This window comes from Leopardus geoffroyi, chromosome D3 (assembly GCF_018350155.1).
Source record: "Leopardus geoffroyi isolate Oge1 chromosome D3, O.geoffroyi_Oge1_pat1.0, whole genome shotgun sequence".
In the NCBI taxonomy this organism is placed as follows: Eukaryota; Metazoa; Chordata; class Mammalia; order Carnivora; family Felidae; genus Leopardus; species Leopardus geoffroyi.
This window is the reverse complement of record NC_059339.1, coordinates 80,979,078-80,995,138: the sequence shown is the minus strand read 5'-3', so window position 1 is coordinate 80,995,138 and position 16,061 is coordinate 80,979,078. Positions and strand designations below refer to the sequence as shown.

The following is a 16,061-nucleotide window of genomic DNA, read 5'->3' as shown; positions in this document are numbered from 1 at the left end:
ATCGACTACCAACAAAAATTATATAGTTGCTTTATTTATTTGGTAGTATTTATAATATGAAATCTTACATATTTCTCTTATACTAAGAACAGAGCATTAATTTCTCCTCTTTATAAGGATGTCTTCTAAAGTATCACTGTTGTAGACCCAGTGCCCCAAAGACCCCCCCCAATGAGTCATGCCCTTGAATAATCCTCTTTCCTAAGTACAGACAGAACCTGTGACTTCAAACCAATAGAATATGGCCAAAGTGAAGGGGTTTTACAGGTATAATGAATGTCCCTAATTATCTGACTTGCAGTTAATCCAAAGGGAAATTATCCTGGGTGGGTATGACCTAATCAGGTAAGCCCTATTAGAAGAGAATCTGAATCTTCCCTGAGGTCAGAGACTTGAAGCATCAGAGATGGTCGGTGTGGGTGTGGGTGTGCACGTGTGTGTGTGTGTGTGTGTGTGTGCATGTGCACACGTGCGTGTGTATTCCTGGTTTTGATGAAGCCAGCTATCATGAATCTACAGAGAAAAGAAATCGAATGCTGCCAATAACCTCAGGGAGCTTGGGAGCACATCCTTCCCTAGTTGAGTCTCCAGAACACGAAGCCCAGCCTGCACCTTAATTTCAGCCTTGTGAGACTCTGAGCAGAAAACCCAGCTTGGCCGTGCCTGGACTTCTGACCCACAGAAACTGAGATGCCAAGAGGGTGTTGCTTTAAGCTGCTGTGTTTAAGCAACGATAATGTATGCAATAAGGTTGAAAATAATTATTTATGACACCACAAGCATTCCTTTAAGTCAGGAAGAAGAAAGACTAGGATGGCTGCCCTCGACACTTTCGACATCACACAGGAAAGAGACAAAGGTATCACTGTCTGCAGATGTTTTCACTGTTCATCTAGAAACCCAAGAGATATATTGTTAATCTATCAGAAACAACACGTATGCCAAATTAACCTACCTATATTCATGGTTTCCTACATTTGAACCACAATTAACTACAAAAAATATAAAGAGAAGAGATTATACTACTTATGATAGCAACAATGACACAACAAAATACCTAGAAATTAGCCTAGAAGAAATGCTCAGAAACTATATAAAGAAAAAAAAAATGAAACTCTAGGAAGCATACAAGGAGGCTTGAATTAAGACATATTTTGGAAATCTGAGAAAATTCCATACCATAAAGATGTTCCTCTGCCCCGATTAATCTACCAATCCAATTTCAGAATAAATAAGCTTTTTAGGTGGAACTTGACAAAGCGATACCAAAGTTGGCATGGAAGAATAAATATAAGAAAATCATAACTACCCGGAAAATGATTGATAGCTCACACCTGGTGGGTGTAAACCATGTTCCAAGCCCAATTCTGCTATGCACCAGGCTCATCTAATTTTTGCACAGCCCTGTTAGACAGGTAGTATTATCATCCTCGTTTCATAGAAGCAAAAACAGCATCCTAGAGATGGTAAGTAATTATCTGATATCCATTCAAGCCGAGGTTTGAACCAAGCATTCCTACATCAGAGCCTGAATCCTTAGTTTTCCCTTCTGCCTCGAATGAATCAGGCAGTTCCACAAAATATTGAGGTGAATTACAAAGCTACAGTAATAAAAACTATTTTCCTGGCATAAGAATAGATGATGAAAAGGAGTAGTTAAAACGTAATCAAGATTTCAGACAAACCTTTGCGAGAAACTGGTCTACACGAAAGGTAGTCTTTCAGATGAGTGGAGAAAAAAATGGATGCTAAATAAATAATATTGGGGGACACCCGCGTGGCTCAGTCGGTTAAGCCTCTGACTCTTAGCTCAGCTCAGGTCTTGATCTCAGGTCTATGAGTTCAAGCCCTGCATCGGGCTCCATGCTGGGCATGAAGCCTATTTAATTAAAAAAAAATGTTTTTTAATTTAGAAAGAAATAATATCGGGACAATTTATCCATTTGAAATAAATAAAAAGAAACAACAAAGCTAGATCTTGACCTTAATTGTTACATCAAAATGAATTCCAGAGAGGTCAAAGACTTAATGCAACAAAATATTGAAAGTACTGTACGAAGATACAGGTATAGTGTTGTTGTTTTAAACAATCTAGCAGTGGGTAAGATCTCTCTAAGCATAACAAAAAAAAAAAAAGAAAGAAAGAAAGAAAAAGGAAAAGAATGATAAATGTAACTGTGTTGAAACGTAAATGTTCATGCCAAAAGAAGTAATAACAAAGAACAAAATGGGAAAATATTTGCAACACATAGACCAAAAGAACTTTCTTAACATACAAAGGACTTTAATAAATCAATACAAGAAAGAAGAAAAGGTGAGCACCAGAATGGAAAACTGGATGAAGAATTTGAACAGAGTTCAACACAAACATGGAAATACAATTAAAAAAAAAAAAACAAAACCTCTTATTGTGGAGAATTTTAAACCTATAGTAAAGTGGAAAGACTGGTTCAACGGGCAGTCTCTTCCCAGCGATGGTCATCAAGGGGGCAAGTCATGGCCGCTTGTGTTTCACACACACACACACACACACACACACACACACACACACACTTCCATCCTAGCCATCCCTACCCTGCATTATGGTGAAAGGTCATTCCATCCGCCAATGTATCAGAGAGTGTATATAGGATTAGAAAATGCTGTTTTTCCTATTACAGTGGCAAAGAAGGAGCTCAAGGCCTAAAAAGAGAAAACGGAAAAAATACAGCTCACACCTGATACTGTCTGAAAGGGGGGAAAAAAAGGAGTTTTGACCTTTTTCAGCCTTCAGCCACAACTGCTTGAATGCTGAATCTAGCGCGAGAGCACGGGAGGCATTCTTAGCCGAAAGTGTTCAGGAAAAGACTTGGGTTGAACAGTAGCGGGGAAAGGAGTTGGAAATCAATTCTTTCTTTAAAAAAAGTTTTTTGTAAAGCTTATTTATATTTGAGAGAGCGGGTGGGGGGAGGGGCAGAGGGACAGACACCAAATCGAATCTCGGAAGCAGGCTCCAGGCTCTGAGCTGTCAGCACAGAGCCCCAGGACGGGCTCGACCTCAAGAGCAGTGAGATCGTGGCCTGAGCCGAAGTCGGACGCTCAACCGACTGAGCCACCCAGGCGCCCTTAAATCCGTTATTTCCAAGTGCATTATCCGTGTTCCGAGTGTTTACAGTCTGGGGGATGGTGGTGGTGGCCTGTAAACATCTTGAGGACAGGTGCCTCAGCTTTCCTTCTGCACCAAAGCCTTAGGGTGCACCTGCCCCGAGGTCATCAACAACCAGGCATGGCTGCTTCGATGGACACACCCTCCCTCAAGGGGCTGACTGACATTGAGGCCATCGGTCCAGAAACTCTCTGTGGCTCCCCAGGAGTAAAATGAATCACAGCTATGGAGGAAGGGCTGGGTCTCCAGGCTTCCCGGGTACATTCAGAAAGGTATGCTGCCTGATATGGAGAACAGGTTTCCTGCCCGAGAACGGCCCCTGTCACTTGTCTCACATGATCAGCACTGTCAGGGCTTCGCCTTCCTTATAGTCATGCTGCAGGGAGGAAGCTGGTGACTCAACAAGCTGGGACGACACTTCTGGGTGGACTTGAATGGCTGTGCAGGGCAGGCTATGAGGATTTTACCAGTAGGCATTTCCTTGAAGATGCTTGGAATGAGATGGATTTGGTCCTGGACGGACCTGGAGAGACCCTGCTGAGCCTGAACCCACAAATGTCACTTAACACTCAACTGAACGTTAATCTGCAAAACCCTTGATCGTGAGCAAGGAGGCTTCCTTTTGTTCAACGAGCCTTGGCTAGTCAAGCACCTATCCTGTATGGACATGTGGGGAGCCAGGGCACAGGGAGGGTTACAGAAGTGAGTAAGATGAAGCCTTTGCCCTCGGTGATTTGACGGTCTAGAAAGGATGGACGCCGTGTGAGCGAGACGAGCCATTTTTGGTGCACCCGCAGTGCTCCGGGACCTATTTTAGGGACTTAGCATGCGTGACCTAAGGACAATCCAAGGTCAAAAGTGCTATGAAAGTTCGGAGAGGTTTTGAAGTTTTCTCAAGGAACTAACATCGGAACGAGCCCTTGAAGAATAGGTCTGATTTTCACCGGGTTGAAATGGAGAAAGCAATTGTGGGAAAGAGGACGTGTTAATCATGGTCCAAGTAGGTGCTGGGCTTCAGGAATGGGACGCAGGCTGTTGGGCTCTGCCCGTCCTGTTGTCTAAACCCGAACACCACTGCTGTCGCCTCCTACTCGATCCTCCTGGCTCCTCTCTCTCCTGGTGCACCCTACAAACCGTGACACCCATTTTCATCAAACAATATTGAACGAAATCAGGACTCTACTCTACTCTACTTTCTTCCAAAAGGAAGAAAATTAGAGGAGGGAGAGGACGAAGGGCAGGAGAAAGGGGCTGGGGCGGGGGGGGGGGGGGGGGGGGAGGGGGGAGGGGGGGAGCCTGCCAATGAATCCTTAGTCCCTGCCAACCAAGTCTGAACTCTTTATCATTCAAAGCCTTGAGCACCAGTCAGTGCCTCCTGGTGCGGTTTTCAGCTTCCCTCCTGCCTCTCCTTCCCCAGAGCGCCTGTCGCTTCCCCCATTCTAGCCTTCCCTCAAACATGCCAGATGTTTATTCTCCTGTGCCTTTATTCATGCTTTGCCTCTGCTCGAAAGGGCCTATATTCTGTCCAAACCAGTTTAAGATTTTAAGATTTGGTTTAACTGACACCTTCCCCGAGAAATTCTTCACCGCTCCTTCCAAATTAAGCATCCCCTCCTCTGTGGCCTCATGGTGCAAACTGCCTGTGTCTATGAGTCCTTGTCTGTCTTCTAACATCCCATCTGGAGTCATGTGACCTGGGATCAAACTCCAGATTTATCACTTAGAAGCTGCATGGATTGGGGGACCATCTATCTCTCTGAGGCTTAGTTTTCCTCATTTGTAAAAATGGGATGCTTAAGATCCACTTCGCAGAATTAAGAAATAAGATAATGTAGTGGAAGTATTTTATAAACCATGATACAGGTAACAATTTTAGATTTACATTTTTCTTTTTTTTTTTTTTTTCAACGTTTATTTATTTTTGGGACAGAGAGAGACAGAGCATGAACGGGGGAGGGGCAGAGAGAGAGGGAGACACAGAATCGGAAACAGGCTCCAGGCTCTGAGCCATCGATCAGCCCAGAGCCCGACGCGGGGCTCGAACTCACGGACCGCGAGATCGTGACCTGGCTGAAGTCGGACGCTTAACCGACTGCGCCACCCAGGCGCCCCTAGATTTACATTTTTCAACATGAAAAAGTAACAAGTTTCTATACCACTGTAATGCAAACTCCCAACGAGCAGGAATTTTAAAAAAATCTTTTATTTTAAAATAATAACTACAAAAGAGTTGCAAAGATATTTAGAGAATTCCCATATAGTCTTTTTTTTTTTAAGTTTATTCATTTATTTTGAGAGAGAGCATGAGCAGGGGAGGGGCAGAGAAAGAGGGAGGAAAGAATACCAAGCAGACCCCACACTGTCAGCACAGAGCCCGATGCAGGGCTCGATCCCACGAACTGCACGATCATGACCTGCATCAAAATGAAGAGTCAGACGCTTAACTGACTGAGCCACCCAGGTGCCCTGCCCATATACACTTTACCCAATATCCCCTACTGTTGGCATCTTATCTTGTTTATTTATCAAAACTCAGGGTGCCTGGGTGGCTCAGTCGGTTAAGCATCCGACTTCCACTCAGGTCATGATATTTACGCTTGTGAGTTCGAGCCACACATTGGGCTCTGTGCCGACAATTCAGAGCCTGAAGCCAGCTTCAGATTCTGTGTCTCCCCCTCTCTCTGCTCCTGCCCTGCTTGCACTCTGTCTGTCTCTCTCGAAAATAAGTAAACATAAAAAAAAAAAAACCTATAAAATTTGTTTCAGTGTAGTGCTATTAGCTAAAATCCAGACTTGATTTGTGTTTTTTTTTATCAGCTTTTCCACTGATGTCTTTTGTTGTTGTTCCAGGATCCAATCCAGAATCCCACATTGCATTTAGTTGTCATGTCTCCCGAGTTCCCTGCAATCTGTGACAGTTTCTCAGTCTTTTCTTATCTTTCATTACTTTGACATTTTTGAAGAGCCTGGTTAGGCATTTTTTAGAAGTAGAAAAGCCCTCAATTTGTGTTTTTCTTGTGTTTTCTCACGAGTAGACTAAAATTACGGGTTTTTGAAAATACCTTACAGACGATAGCCTTCTCTTTGAATATTGAGGGTACGTGATACTAACACGATTTGTTGATAGTGATAAAAGAGGGATTTTTGACTGTTTGGTTCATATCCAATATCCACAGCAGCCTGGCACATGGTGGTAATTTATATCAGTGGATTCTCTTTTCACTATTGTGTCTGTGTCTTCCACTAAATTGTAAACTCCTGAATGGCAAAGACCATATCATATTCATCTCTGTCGTTTTTTAATGCCTAGTCGACTTACGTTTAGTGGGTGTTCCATAGACTCTTAGGGATTGAGGTGAAAGGTAAATTGGAGTCTAGTTGTAGCTTCAGGGAAAATCAGGTTTATCCAATAGTCATTAAGGATCTAGCAATTTCTTTTAAGCAGCTCAGTTAAAAGGTTTAGTATTTATTAAATGTCTCTGATGTGCTGACACTGTAAGGGCTGCGATCCCTACAGCATTTATCAGTAAGTGGAAGGGAACAGAGGGGTGGAAAGGTGAACTGGCAGATGAAGGCAGAGAGAGGGCTGACTTTGAGCTTTGAGCCTGGACGATGGAGTTTTCGTGATGTTATTCTGAGAAGTTTGGGGTAGATGATCATTAACTTGACTTCAAATGTGTTGAATTTGTCTTGTGGGAAAGTCCTGTGATTTCTGGAGATCTCTGGAAGGTTATGAATGCAAGACAGAAGACAGCATTAGGCCTAGAGATGTAGATGGGAAGTCATTTCTATTATATTGCTATATAAAGTCCAGGAAGGGGATAAGATGAGCAGGGATGGAGTAGTTTGATTAAAGAGAACATGACTCTTGACACAATGCTACAGATAGAGAAGAATAAGAAGGGGAAACAGTGGGACACCTGGGTGGCTCAGTCGGTTAAGCATCTGACTCCTGATTTCAGCTCAGGTCATGATCTCACCGTTCTTGGGATCAAGCCCCGCATCAGGCTCTGTACTGATGGCATGGAGCCTGCCTGGGATTCTGTCTCACTCGCTCTCTGCCCTTCCCCCGCTTGCTCTCAAAATAAATAAAAATAAAAAAAATTTTTTTTTTAAAAGAAGGGGAGACAGTGAAGGAGAAAGACAAAGAATATTAGGATTCTCCACAAGTGAGAGTTCAAGAACTGGGTAGTTGACAATACCTAGTAAGAAGGGCGAGGGAAGAACTTTAGGAGACATCAGATGATTGGGAAGAATTAGGGAGTGAGTAGGAAATAAAATGGAGGAATGGTTAAATACCTATTTCACTTTCCTTTGGGAAGCTTACCTACATAAGGATGAAGAAAAAGAGGATTTTGACTGCAAACGATAGAAAGGCTGAGGCAAGGTCTTATTGTAGGTCTGCGACTAATCCCTGACATGTGATCTCACAGAAAGCACTTAACCTCTAGTCATTAGCCTTCCTTATAAATGGTGTAAAAGATAATCTGATCTGCCAGTTTCATAAGACTTGTGTTCAGGAGCCTGCTTCCCCACCAAACCGTGAGCTCCTAGAGGACAGCAACTACACCTGTCTTTTACTAACATTCTCAGGACCTCACGGAGCCATGACAACTTATTGAATAAAGTGTACAGTGTTGAGTAATAAACGCTGAGGCTTACTGAGATCTTACTGTTCACCCAACACTATGCCAGCGCATGCTACTAGCATTCTTCACAATCCTGGGGTGGGTACTATATATAATTAACCCCATCTTACAGAGGAGAAAACGGAATGAATGAGACACAGCAAACGAGCCCCAAGTCCCCAAATGGTGGGTCTTGGGGACGGGATGACTTTTTCACTCAAAAGCCACAGAACTACAGGGCACGCTCCATGACGTGGACTGAAAGGAGCCAGAGCCAATAATTCACCTCAAGTGTAAAACATCTGGAAAAAGAAGAAAACGTAACAGATCTTGGCTCTAGGACGCATCTCCGCCCCTACGTAAGAGCCACAGTGCGCTTGCGCCCAGTCTGACTTCCACTAGGCCCGGGAGCGCTTCCGGGCTCCCGGCATCGCGAGACCCCAGGGCTGCGGCGAGACCAGAATGGCTGGAGACTGGGTAGCGCGCGTGCTGATGACGAAAGCGGAAGTGCTGAGGCCAGAGGCGGGACGAGAGCCCGGAGGGGGGGCTCAGAATTGCGGAAGTTTTCTGAGAAGGGTCGGCGGCGCTTGGAGCAGCTTGCGGTTTTGGAACCAGTTCGCGAAGGGGAGGCGTCGCTCCGGGTCCGAGGGCTACCAGCCTGCGCACGTTTGAGGCAACACCGGGCGCGGTTCGACGTTGCCGCTGTTGGCTTCCTCTGCCCTAGTTCTTCCCCAGGGAGCCGCCTCGGATCTCCGCCATGGCATCCACCTCGTCCAATCTCCAGGTATCACTGTTCTCCCGCGCCCTGGAGAGCCGGAGCCGAGGGGCGGCGCGGGGTTAGGATTGGAGACAGGGGAGGGGGGAGGAAGCGGCCGCGCCCCTGGTGCCGGACGGAGGAGGGCGGCGCCCCCGCCCAGCCGCAGGTGGGAGGGTCGGGCGCTTTCCGCCTGCTCCGGGAATCTCCCAAGCCCACCCGCTGTGCGAGACGCTTCACTTTTGTTGAGGTGGGTTTTCTTCCTCTTTTGAACAGAACTGGGCAGAGCTTTGAACGGGAGGCACAGACGCTCCAATCACTGTAAGACAGAGAGGAAAGAACGTAATGTTTGCAAAGCACTGGTGATCTTAGTTCTCCGTCTCAAGCTGGTGTAGCAAAGCCCTTCTCTTTTAGCTGTCAGGTGAATAGAAACGTGAGGACAGTCTTGGAATTTGAGGAATCCGTCAGTTCATTGAGCTATGCATTCATGTGCACTCTGCCATGGCTCCCAAAATGTAAATAAAATCAGGGAGTGTTCTTAAGCTTTGTGGCTCCACCTCCCCACCCTTACCGCAGTGAGTACGGTGTTTTGTACATAAATCGTAGAACCTTAAACTTTTAGACATGATTGTTGGACATCTGTGAGATTCATTGAGAAATTTGTGAAATAGTGCCTCCGATGCCCAGAATGGATCTGAGGTTTCAGAGGGATTTAGAATGTGACTTAGCCTCGAGGACTCCCAGTCCACTGGGTCATTTTGGGGCAAAAGATCAGCATAAAATATTGAACCCTTGTCTTCGTCTTGCAGTAGTTGATGAGACATTCATTGACTGTCCAGTACAAGCACTAAGGATAATGGAGGACCTGCTCAAACCTGGGTAATTGACAAGAAAGATCACTGAAAGTAGATACATTAAAATAGAACTCAGAATTTCACACACAGAAAGAGGTAGGATAGGAAGGAGCTTTGGGGGATTTTTTTTTAACGTTTATTTTGAGAAAGAGAGAGAGAGAGACAGAATGTGTGTGGGGGAGGGGCAGAGAGAGAGGGAGACACAGAATCCGAAGCAGGCTCCAGGCTCTGAACTGTCAGCACAGAGCCCTACGTGGGGCTCGAACTTACCAACCGCGAGGTCATGACCTGAGCGGAAGTGGGTCGCTTAACCAGCTGAGCCACCCAGGCGTCCCTTTCTTGGGATTTTTACCTTGAAAATCAACCCAAAAGATTATGAAAATAAATGTTTTATATGTCTCAGAATGTTGTAATTGCAACTATGGCTTATTCCTTAGAATGAAGAATAAGTCATGTGTTGATTTTTGTGTGTATCTTTTCCAACAGGGTTGCATTAGACTAAGATATAACAATCTCCACTTAGCGTTGACTTTTTTTGTAGCCCATTCAGAAAGGGTCTTTTTGGTAAATGTTTTTGGAAAAAGTATTGTTTCTTTGATAAAAGTATTGTTTCTTTAATATCAAAAGTGATTTCTTTTGAAGTGTCTTGTCTTCATATTTGTTGGTTTTTTAGTTAACTCTTTATTTCATCAGCTTTTCGCTTGTCAAAACTGCATGTAATTTGGACATTCTGCAACATAATTTTCATCCATTTACTGATAACCTTTTTCCTTTTTTTTTTTTTTAAGGCTTTTATTTTTTGAGAGCCAGCATGAGTGGGGGAGGGGCAAAGAGAGAGGGGGACAGGGGATCCGAAGCAGGCTCTGCGCTGACAGGCTGACAGCAGCAAGCCCGATGATGCTGGGCTCCAACTCAACTCGAGAACTGCAAGATCATGACCTGAGCCGAAGTCGGGTGCTCAACCCACTGAGCCACCCAGGCGCCCCTGTTTTTTCTTTTGCAAGAATTGTACTTTGGTTTTATGGTCAGTTTGCGTCATATTTGAATTGGGTTGTTGGATGTTCCTTAATGAATCGGCTAGAGGTTGACACAAATGAAAGGCACGTTGCTAGTTTTAAACGGGGAGAGATGTTTAATTTTATGGTGGTTGGGTCATAGGTGCACTTTCTCATTCAAACCTTTTTAACCTTCTAACCTAGAAAATTTGGATGAAGAATATTCTTAAATAGCAAATAACTTTCCCACCAAACAAGGCAAAACTCCCCATAACCAGGAGCTCATAACTAATGGAGGAATGCAGATAACTAAAACTCAAAATTATAAAATAACACAGTAGTGCTATGATAGAATTAAAGGTTAGTATAGGAGGGCAGAAAGGAAGGGCTTATCTAACTCTTCAAAGGTAACTGAGAAATGTTCCACAGAGGAGATGATGTGAGCTTAGATAATGTGTAAGGTGCCGACACTAACTGTCCACCGGGTGTTTGGTGTGATCTTAATCCTCAAAGCAACTCTTCAAGGTGAATATTACTTCAGTTTCACGGTATGAGAATCCAAAGTTTATTAAGGTTATGATTTAACCCAAGACATGCAGTTAGTATAGAAGACAGTTTTGAATCCAGGTTTATGCGTTATACATTTGTACTTTTTTCACTATGAAGTTATGCCTTCTTGGACCAGAAAATGGGATGCATTCCAGGTAAAGAAAAAGAATATATGCCTCAGTCTAGAAGTGCAATAAACCTTAGAGAGGGTTGGCAGAAATTGCGAGTAATGCGGTATACGTAGAACTCAAGGTTTACTCAGTCCTAAATGTGCCATACATTTTGCTAAGTCTTAGGGAATCATAAAAGAAATATATTACTCTTGAAATCCAAGGGCTTACATTCTGATGTGAAAAGACATATAAAGTGGCTGGGGCGCCTTGATGGCTCAGTCGGTTAAGTGCCCGACATCAGCTCAGGTCATGATCTCACAGTTCATGGGTCCGAACCCCGTGTCAGGCTCTGTGGTGACAGCTCAGAGCTTGGAGCCTGCTTCAAATTCTGTGTCTCCCTCTCTCTCTGTCCCTCCCCCACTCTTTCTCTCTCTCTCTCTCTCAAAAAATGAATAAACATTAAAAAAAATTTTTGAGTGGCTAACAGGGATACTGTGTAATCTTTGGAAATGTGTAACAGAGGCAGTGGAAATTTAGAGGAAGCATAGGGTAGGCCACTTGGGGGTATCAGGGACACTTTGCAGCAGGAGGACCGTGACTGTGCCGAGTCTTAGAGAAGCTGGAGTTACGTGGGGAGATAACTGGATAGGATATTCCAGGTGAGGAGTACACTATAAACAAAGGCATGAAGTCTCAGTTGTCCCATTAGTTTGGCATGACTGGAACTGCGTGCATAAGGTGAGTGGACAAGCCTAGTTAGGCCATGGAAGGGTGTGTGCTAACACGGAGATGCTTGGTCCTCATCCTGCTGTAGTCAGGAGTCTGCGAAGGTAATACGCTCAGGGTTTTGTTTTAGAAGGAAACTACCATGCGTGCATGGGGGACAGCCAGACCGGTAGCCACCCTGGGCACATGGGAGACCAGTTAGGAGGCAGGGTTCTGTGTGATGGGAGATGGGGAGGGCCAAAGTAGTGTAGTACCTCTTAAGAAAGGATTAATCAAAGACAGATTGGAGAGGAAGAAGTCAGGCTTGGCTCTGCATTTAGAAAGAGGGGTGCGGAGGAGGCTGAGTTTTCGCCCCTCTTCCTGGGTTGGATATCTCAGTGGGGAAGAATTGGGTCTGGGATTACAAGAAGAGGCACATATTTGGGCGCAGGTGATCTTGAACTTTTTGGGTTTGAAATGCATGTACGGGCAACCAAGTGGAAATGTTCCATGAGCAGTTGGAGACGTGTGTGTAGAACTAGAGGGAGAGAGCTGGAAACAAGCATTGGAGAGTTTTTAGCATACAGATGGTAGCAGAGGTTGAGGGTATCTCGGAGAGTTCATAGCATGAGGAGGAACAAGAAGGCTGTGGAATCTTGGCATAGAAGGAGAGAAAAAAGGGAGCCTGCCAAAGAATCCCTGCACAGTCAAGAGTAGAACTGAGAGAGAAGGGTGCCATGGAGGCCGGAGGGGAGGCCGAGTCCAGATGTCTGCTTTGAGGGTTGAAGGCTGCGGACAAAGTTAGGTCATTGCGAGACCTGGAAGGCAGCAGGAAGCATTGGAGGAGTCAAGAAAGCATGACACACTCGGGGTTCTCTTTGGGATTTTGCTCCAGAGGTGAAGAGATACGGAAGATGTTAACCAGGGAGGAACCTAGAAACTGGGGAGAGCCAGCGGGTTTTCGTTTGTGTTTTGGAGGTATGAGTCCGAGGTAGGACTTTACGTATATTTTAATGCTGAGGAAGGCCCCAACTAAAAAAAAAAAAAAAAAAAAAAGTTACGTTGGGGAGAGCAGCAGAGTGGGCATGTGATTGATAGAGTGGATGTCAGAGAAGGAAGATGGGGGTGGTCTCCAGAGCCCAGGGGAGAGAAATAGCATGGACAGGCAGGAAAACATCCAGTGGAGGCAAGTTGTTAGAGATGATAGGGGTGGAATAACCAAAAGGAAGAAGATTCTGAGAAAGCAATAGGGGATTTTTTTTCCTTCGTTCGGCAATGTTATTAAGTGCCCAGTGTGTGCCAGGCACCGGCTCTGGGGTGGGGGAGAACCGAGAGCAGGGGCAGAGTGCAGCCTCTGCAGTAGATTAGGGAGGGCCTCTCTGAGGACTTGGCATTTGAACTGTGAAAAAGAGACTGTCCTGTGCCTGTTGGGGAAGAACATTCTAGGCCGAGGGATCAGCCGTGCGCAGGCTTCCTGAGTAAAGGCGAACTAACAGGTTTGGGGTGAGATCCCGAAGGAGCCAGGGCACACACAGGTCATTTAAGGCCCTGTCGACCGTGAGCCAGCATCTGGGTTTTATTAACTACCGTGCGAACCCACCGAAGAGGGCCCATCGTTGGCTGCCAGGTGGACTCCGGGGTGTTGAGTGTGGAAGCAGGCTGACCACTGGGGAGGCTCGGTGGTAGTTTTGAATCACGTGCGATGGAAGTGGTCAGGGTTAGGAATAACTGGCACTCCCAAACCACACCAGACACAGTCACTTTCATTTCAGATGAAAAATGCTGATAGAACCAAGGTTGAAGTGGGGTGTTCAGCAAGGGAAAAAGAGATACATACCCTCAAATCATTTTTGGTTAAAGGTTTAACATGCACTGTCCAGTAGTAGCTACGTGTGACTATTTAAATTTATGTATTTTAATTTTTTTTATGTTTATTTATTTTTGAGAGACAGAGCACAAGCAGGGTAGGGGCAGAGAGAGAAAGAGAGGGAGACACAGAATCTGAAGCAGGCCCCAGGCTCTGAGCTGTCAGCACAGAGCCTGTTGAGGGGCTCGAACTCAAGAACTGTGAGATCATGACTTGAGCTGGAAGTCGGACGCTTAACTGACTGAGCCACCCAGGCGCCTCTATTTAAATTTAAATTTTACTCAAAATTTAGAACTCGTCAGTCACACTAGCCATGGGTGCTCAGAAGCCGATTGTAGCTAGTGGCTCACAGTTGGACAGTGCAAATACAGGCCTGTCCGTCATCAAAGAAGGGCTGGTTTAAAGTCATTGTTACCGTATTTGGAGCTAGGTAATTAAATACCAACTGTAAGAGTTTTCCTTAACCATCACTGTGGTGCTGAAAATAGGACTGACTGCAAATGAGGAGAACATATAGCTAGAGAAGTGAGCGGCACAGCAATTCAAAATAATAGAAGAAAATTGTATCTAGAATAAGAAAGAACTTATTTCCCCCGCATGGCTCAGCCATGGAGTCTTGTAGGTGCATTTTTATGTGACAAGGTGCCCCAGTCCACCGGTTGCCCACACGTATGAGTGCTAGGAGTTCACCCTTTATATCCCACCTAGCTTACCAGACTTTTGAAAATTCAGCACCAAATTCAGCTATTTGAACTGTGCAACATCTTATCAATTCTACCATTTTTTTTCCCTCCTGCAACAACAGAGGGAAGGTCTGTTCCTCCTATTTACAGCTTTCATTCCATCTATGCATTCCATTAGCAACTGCTTCAAAATATAATATTCTCACATATGGTTGATTTGGGATTGTTTGAGTGGTTTTTTTCTTATATGCTTATTTTTAATATAGCATAACCATGATCCTTTTTTTCTACTGGCTCTTTTGTTGAATACAGTTTTACTACTTAGATTAATCCAGGTGGAATGTTTTAATAAACCATGCTTGTTATTTACGTGTGTGTGTGTGTGTTTAAATATTAAAGATGGTTTTTTGATGAAGGTTTTATTTTGCTATAACCATGGGTTCACATGCGATGGTGAGAAATCATATAGAGGGGTTCTGTGGACCCTTCACCCATTTGCTCCCAGTGGTAGCATTTTATAAAACTATAGTACAGTATAACCCGGATGTTGACATTGATACATTCCACCAGTCTTACTCAGATTTTCTAGTTTTACTTGTATTCATGTATAGTGTGTGTGTGTGTGTGTGTGTGTGTGTGTGTGTGTGTGCAGAGCTGTGTCATATGGGTAAGTTCCTGGATCCTCCATCAAAGTCGTGATACAGAATAGTTCTACCCACAGGGACCCCTCCTGTGGCCCTTTATAAATTGTTTTAGTGTATTTTTATTTTTTGAGAGATAGAGAAAGAAACAGCATGCGGGGGCAGGGCAGAGGAATAGGGAGAGAGAGAATCTTAAGCAGGCTCCCCACCCAGCACAGTCTCACCACCATGAAATCCTCACCTGGGCTGAAATCAAGAGTCAGATGCTTACACAGACTTTTTTTTTTTTTTTTTAATTTTTATTTATTTTTGAGAAAGACAGAGACAGAATGCGAATGGGTTAGGGGCAGAGAGAGAGGGAGACACTGAATCTGAAGCAGGATCCAGGCTCTGAGCTGTCAGCACAGAGCCTGACGCGGGACTTGAACTCACGAACTGTGAGATCATGACCTGAGCCGAAGTCGGACGCTCAACTGACTGAGCCACCCAGGCGCCCCTCAAGAGTCAGATGCTTAACTGAGCCACCAAGGAGCCCGCTGTTGCCCTTTTAGAACCACAATCACCTCTCTTTCTTGCCACCCCCCCCCCCCACCATCCCTGTTTCCTGACAATACTAATATGCTCTCCATCTCTGGTTTTGTCATTTCCAGAAAGTTATATAAATGGAATCATACGATATGTAACTTTCCGGGATATGTAACTTTCTGGAATCGGTTCTTCCTCAAGATCCATTCATGTTGTGTGTATCAAAGTAGTTTCATTTTGTAACTGAAGGGTACTGCTTGGTATGGGTGTAGCACAGTTTGTTTAACCATGCTGTATGGTTGAAGGACATCGGAATGTTCATGTATAAATTTTTGTGTGAACAGAAGTCTTCATTTCTCTGGGGTAAATACCCTGGTTCATATGGTAGCTGCACGTTTAGATTTGTGAAAAAAAACAAAACAAAACAAAAACAAAACAGTTTCCCAGAGTGACTCTACCATTTTACATCCTACCAGCAATGTGTAAGTGATCCAGTTCTCTGGAGCGTTTGGTATTATTGTCACTTCTTTTTTTTTTTTTTTTAAGCCATTCTGATACATGTTTCAAGATATCTCATGGTGGTTTTAATTTGCATTTCTCTA

The 16,061-nt window shown here is 44.5% G+C and overlaps 1 protein-coding gene across 1 annotated transcript in view; it reads left to right on the top strand.

The window, feature by feature from the left end:
- Positions 1-8,269: 8,269 nt before the first annotated feature.
- The window catches only part of VPS4B (vacuolar protein sorting 4 homolog B), a 32,083-nt gene continuing 24,291 nt past the window's right edge, over positions 8,270-16,061 (top strand). The window contains exon 1 of the mRNA XM_045458726.1: positions 8,270-8,557. Within this exon, the coding sequence (XP_045314682.1) occupies positions 8,531-8,557 (27 nt within the window). The 5' untranslated portion in view covers positions 8,270-8,530. The remainder of the gene's footprint in view (positions 8,558-16,061) is intronic.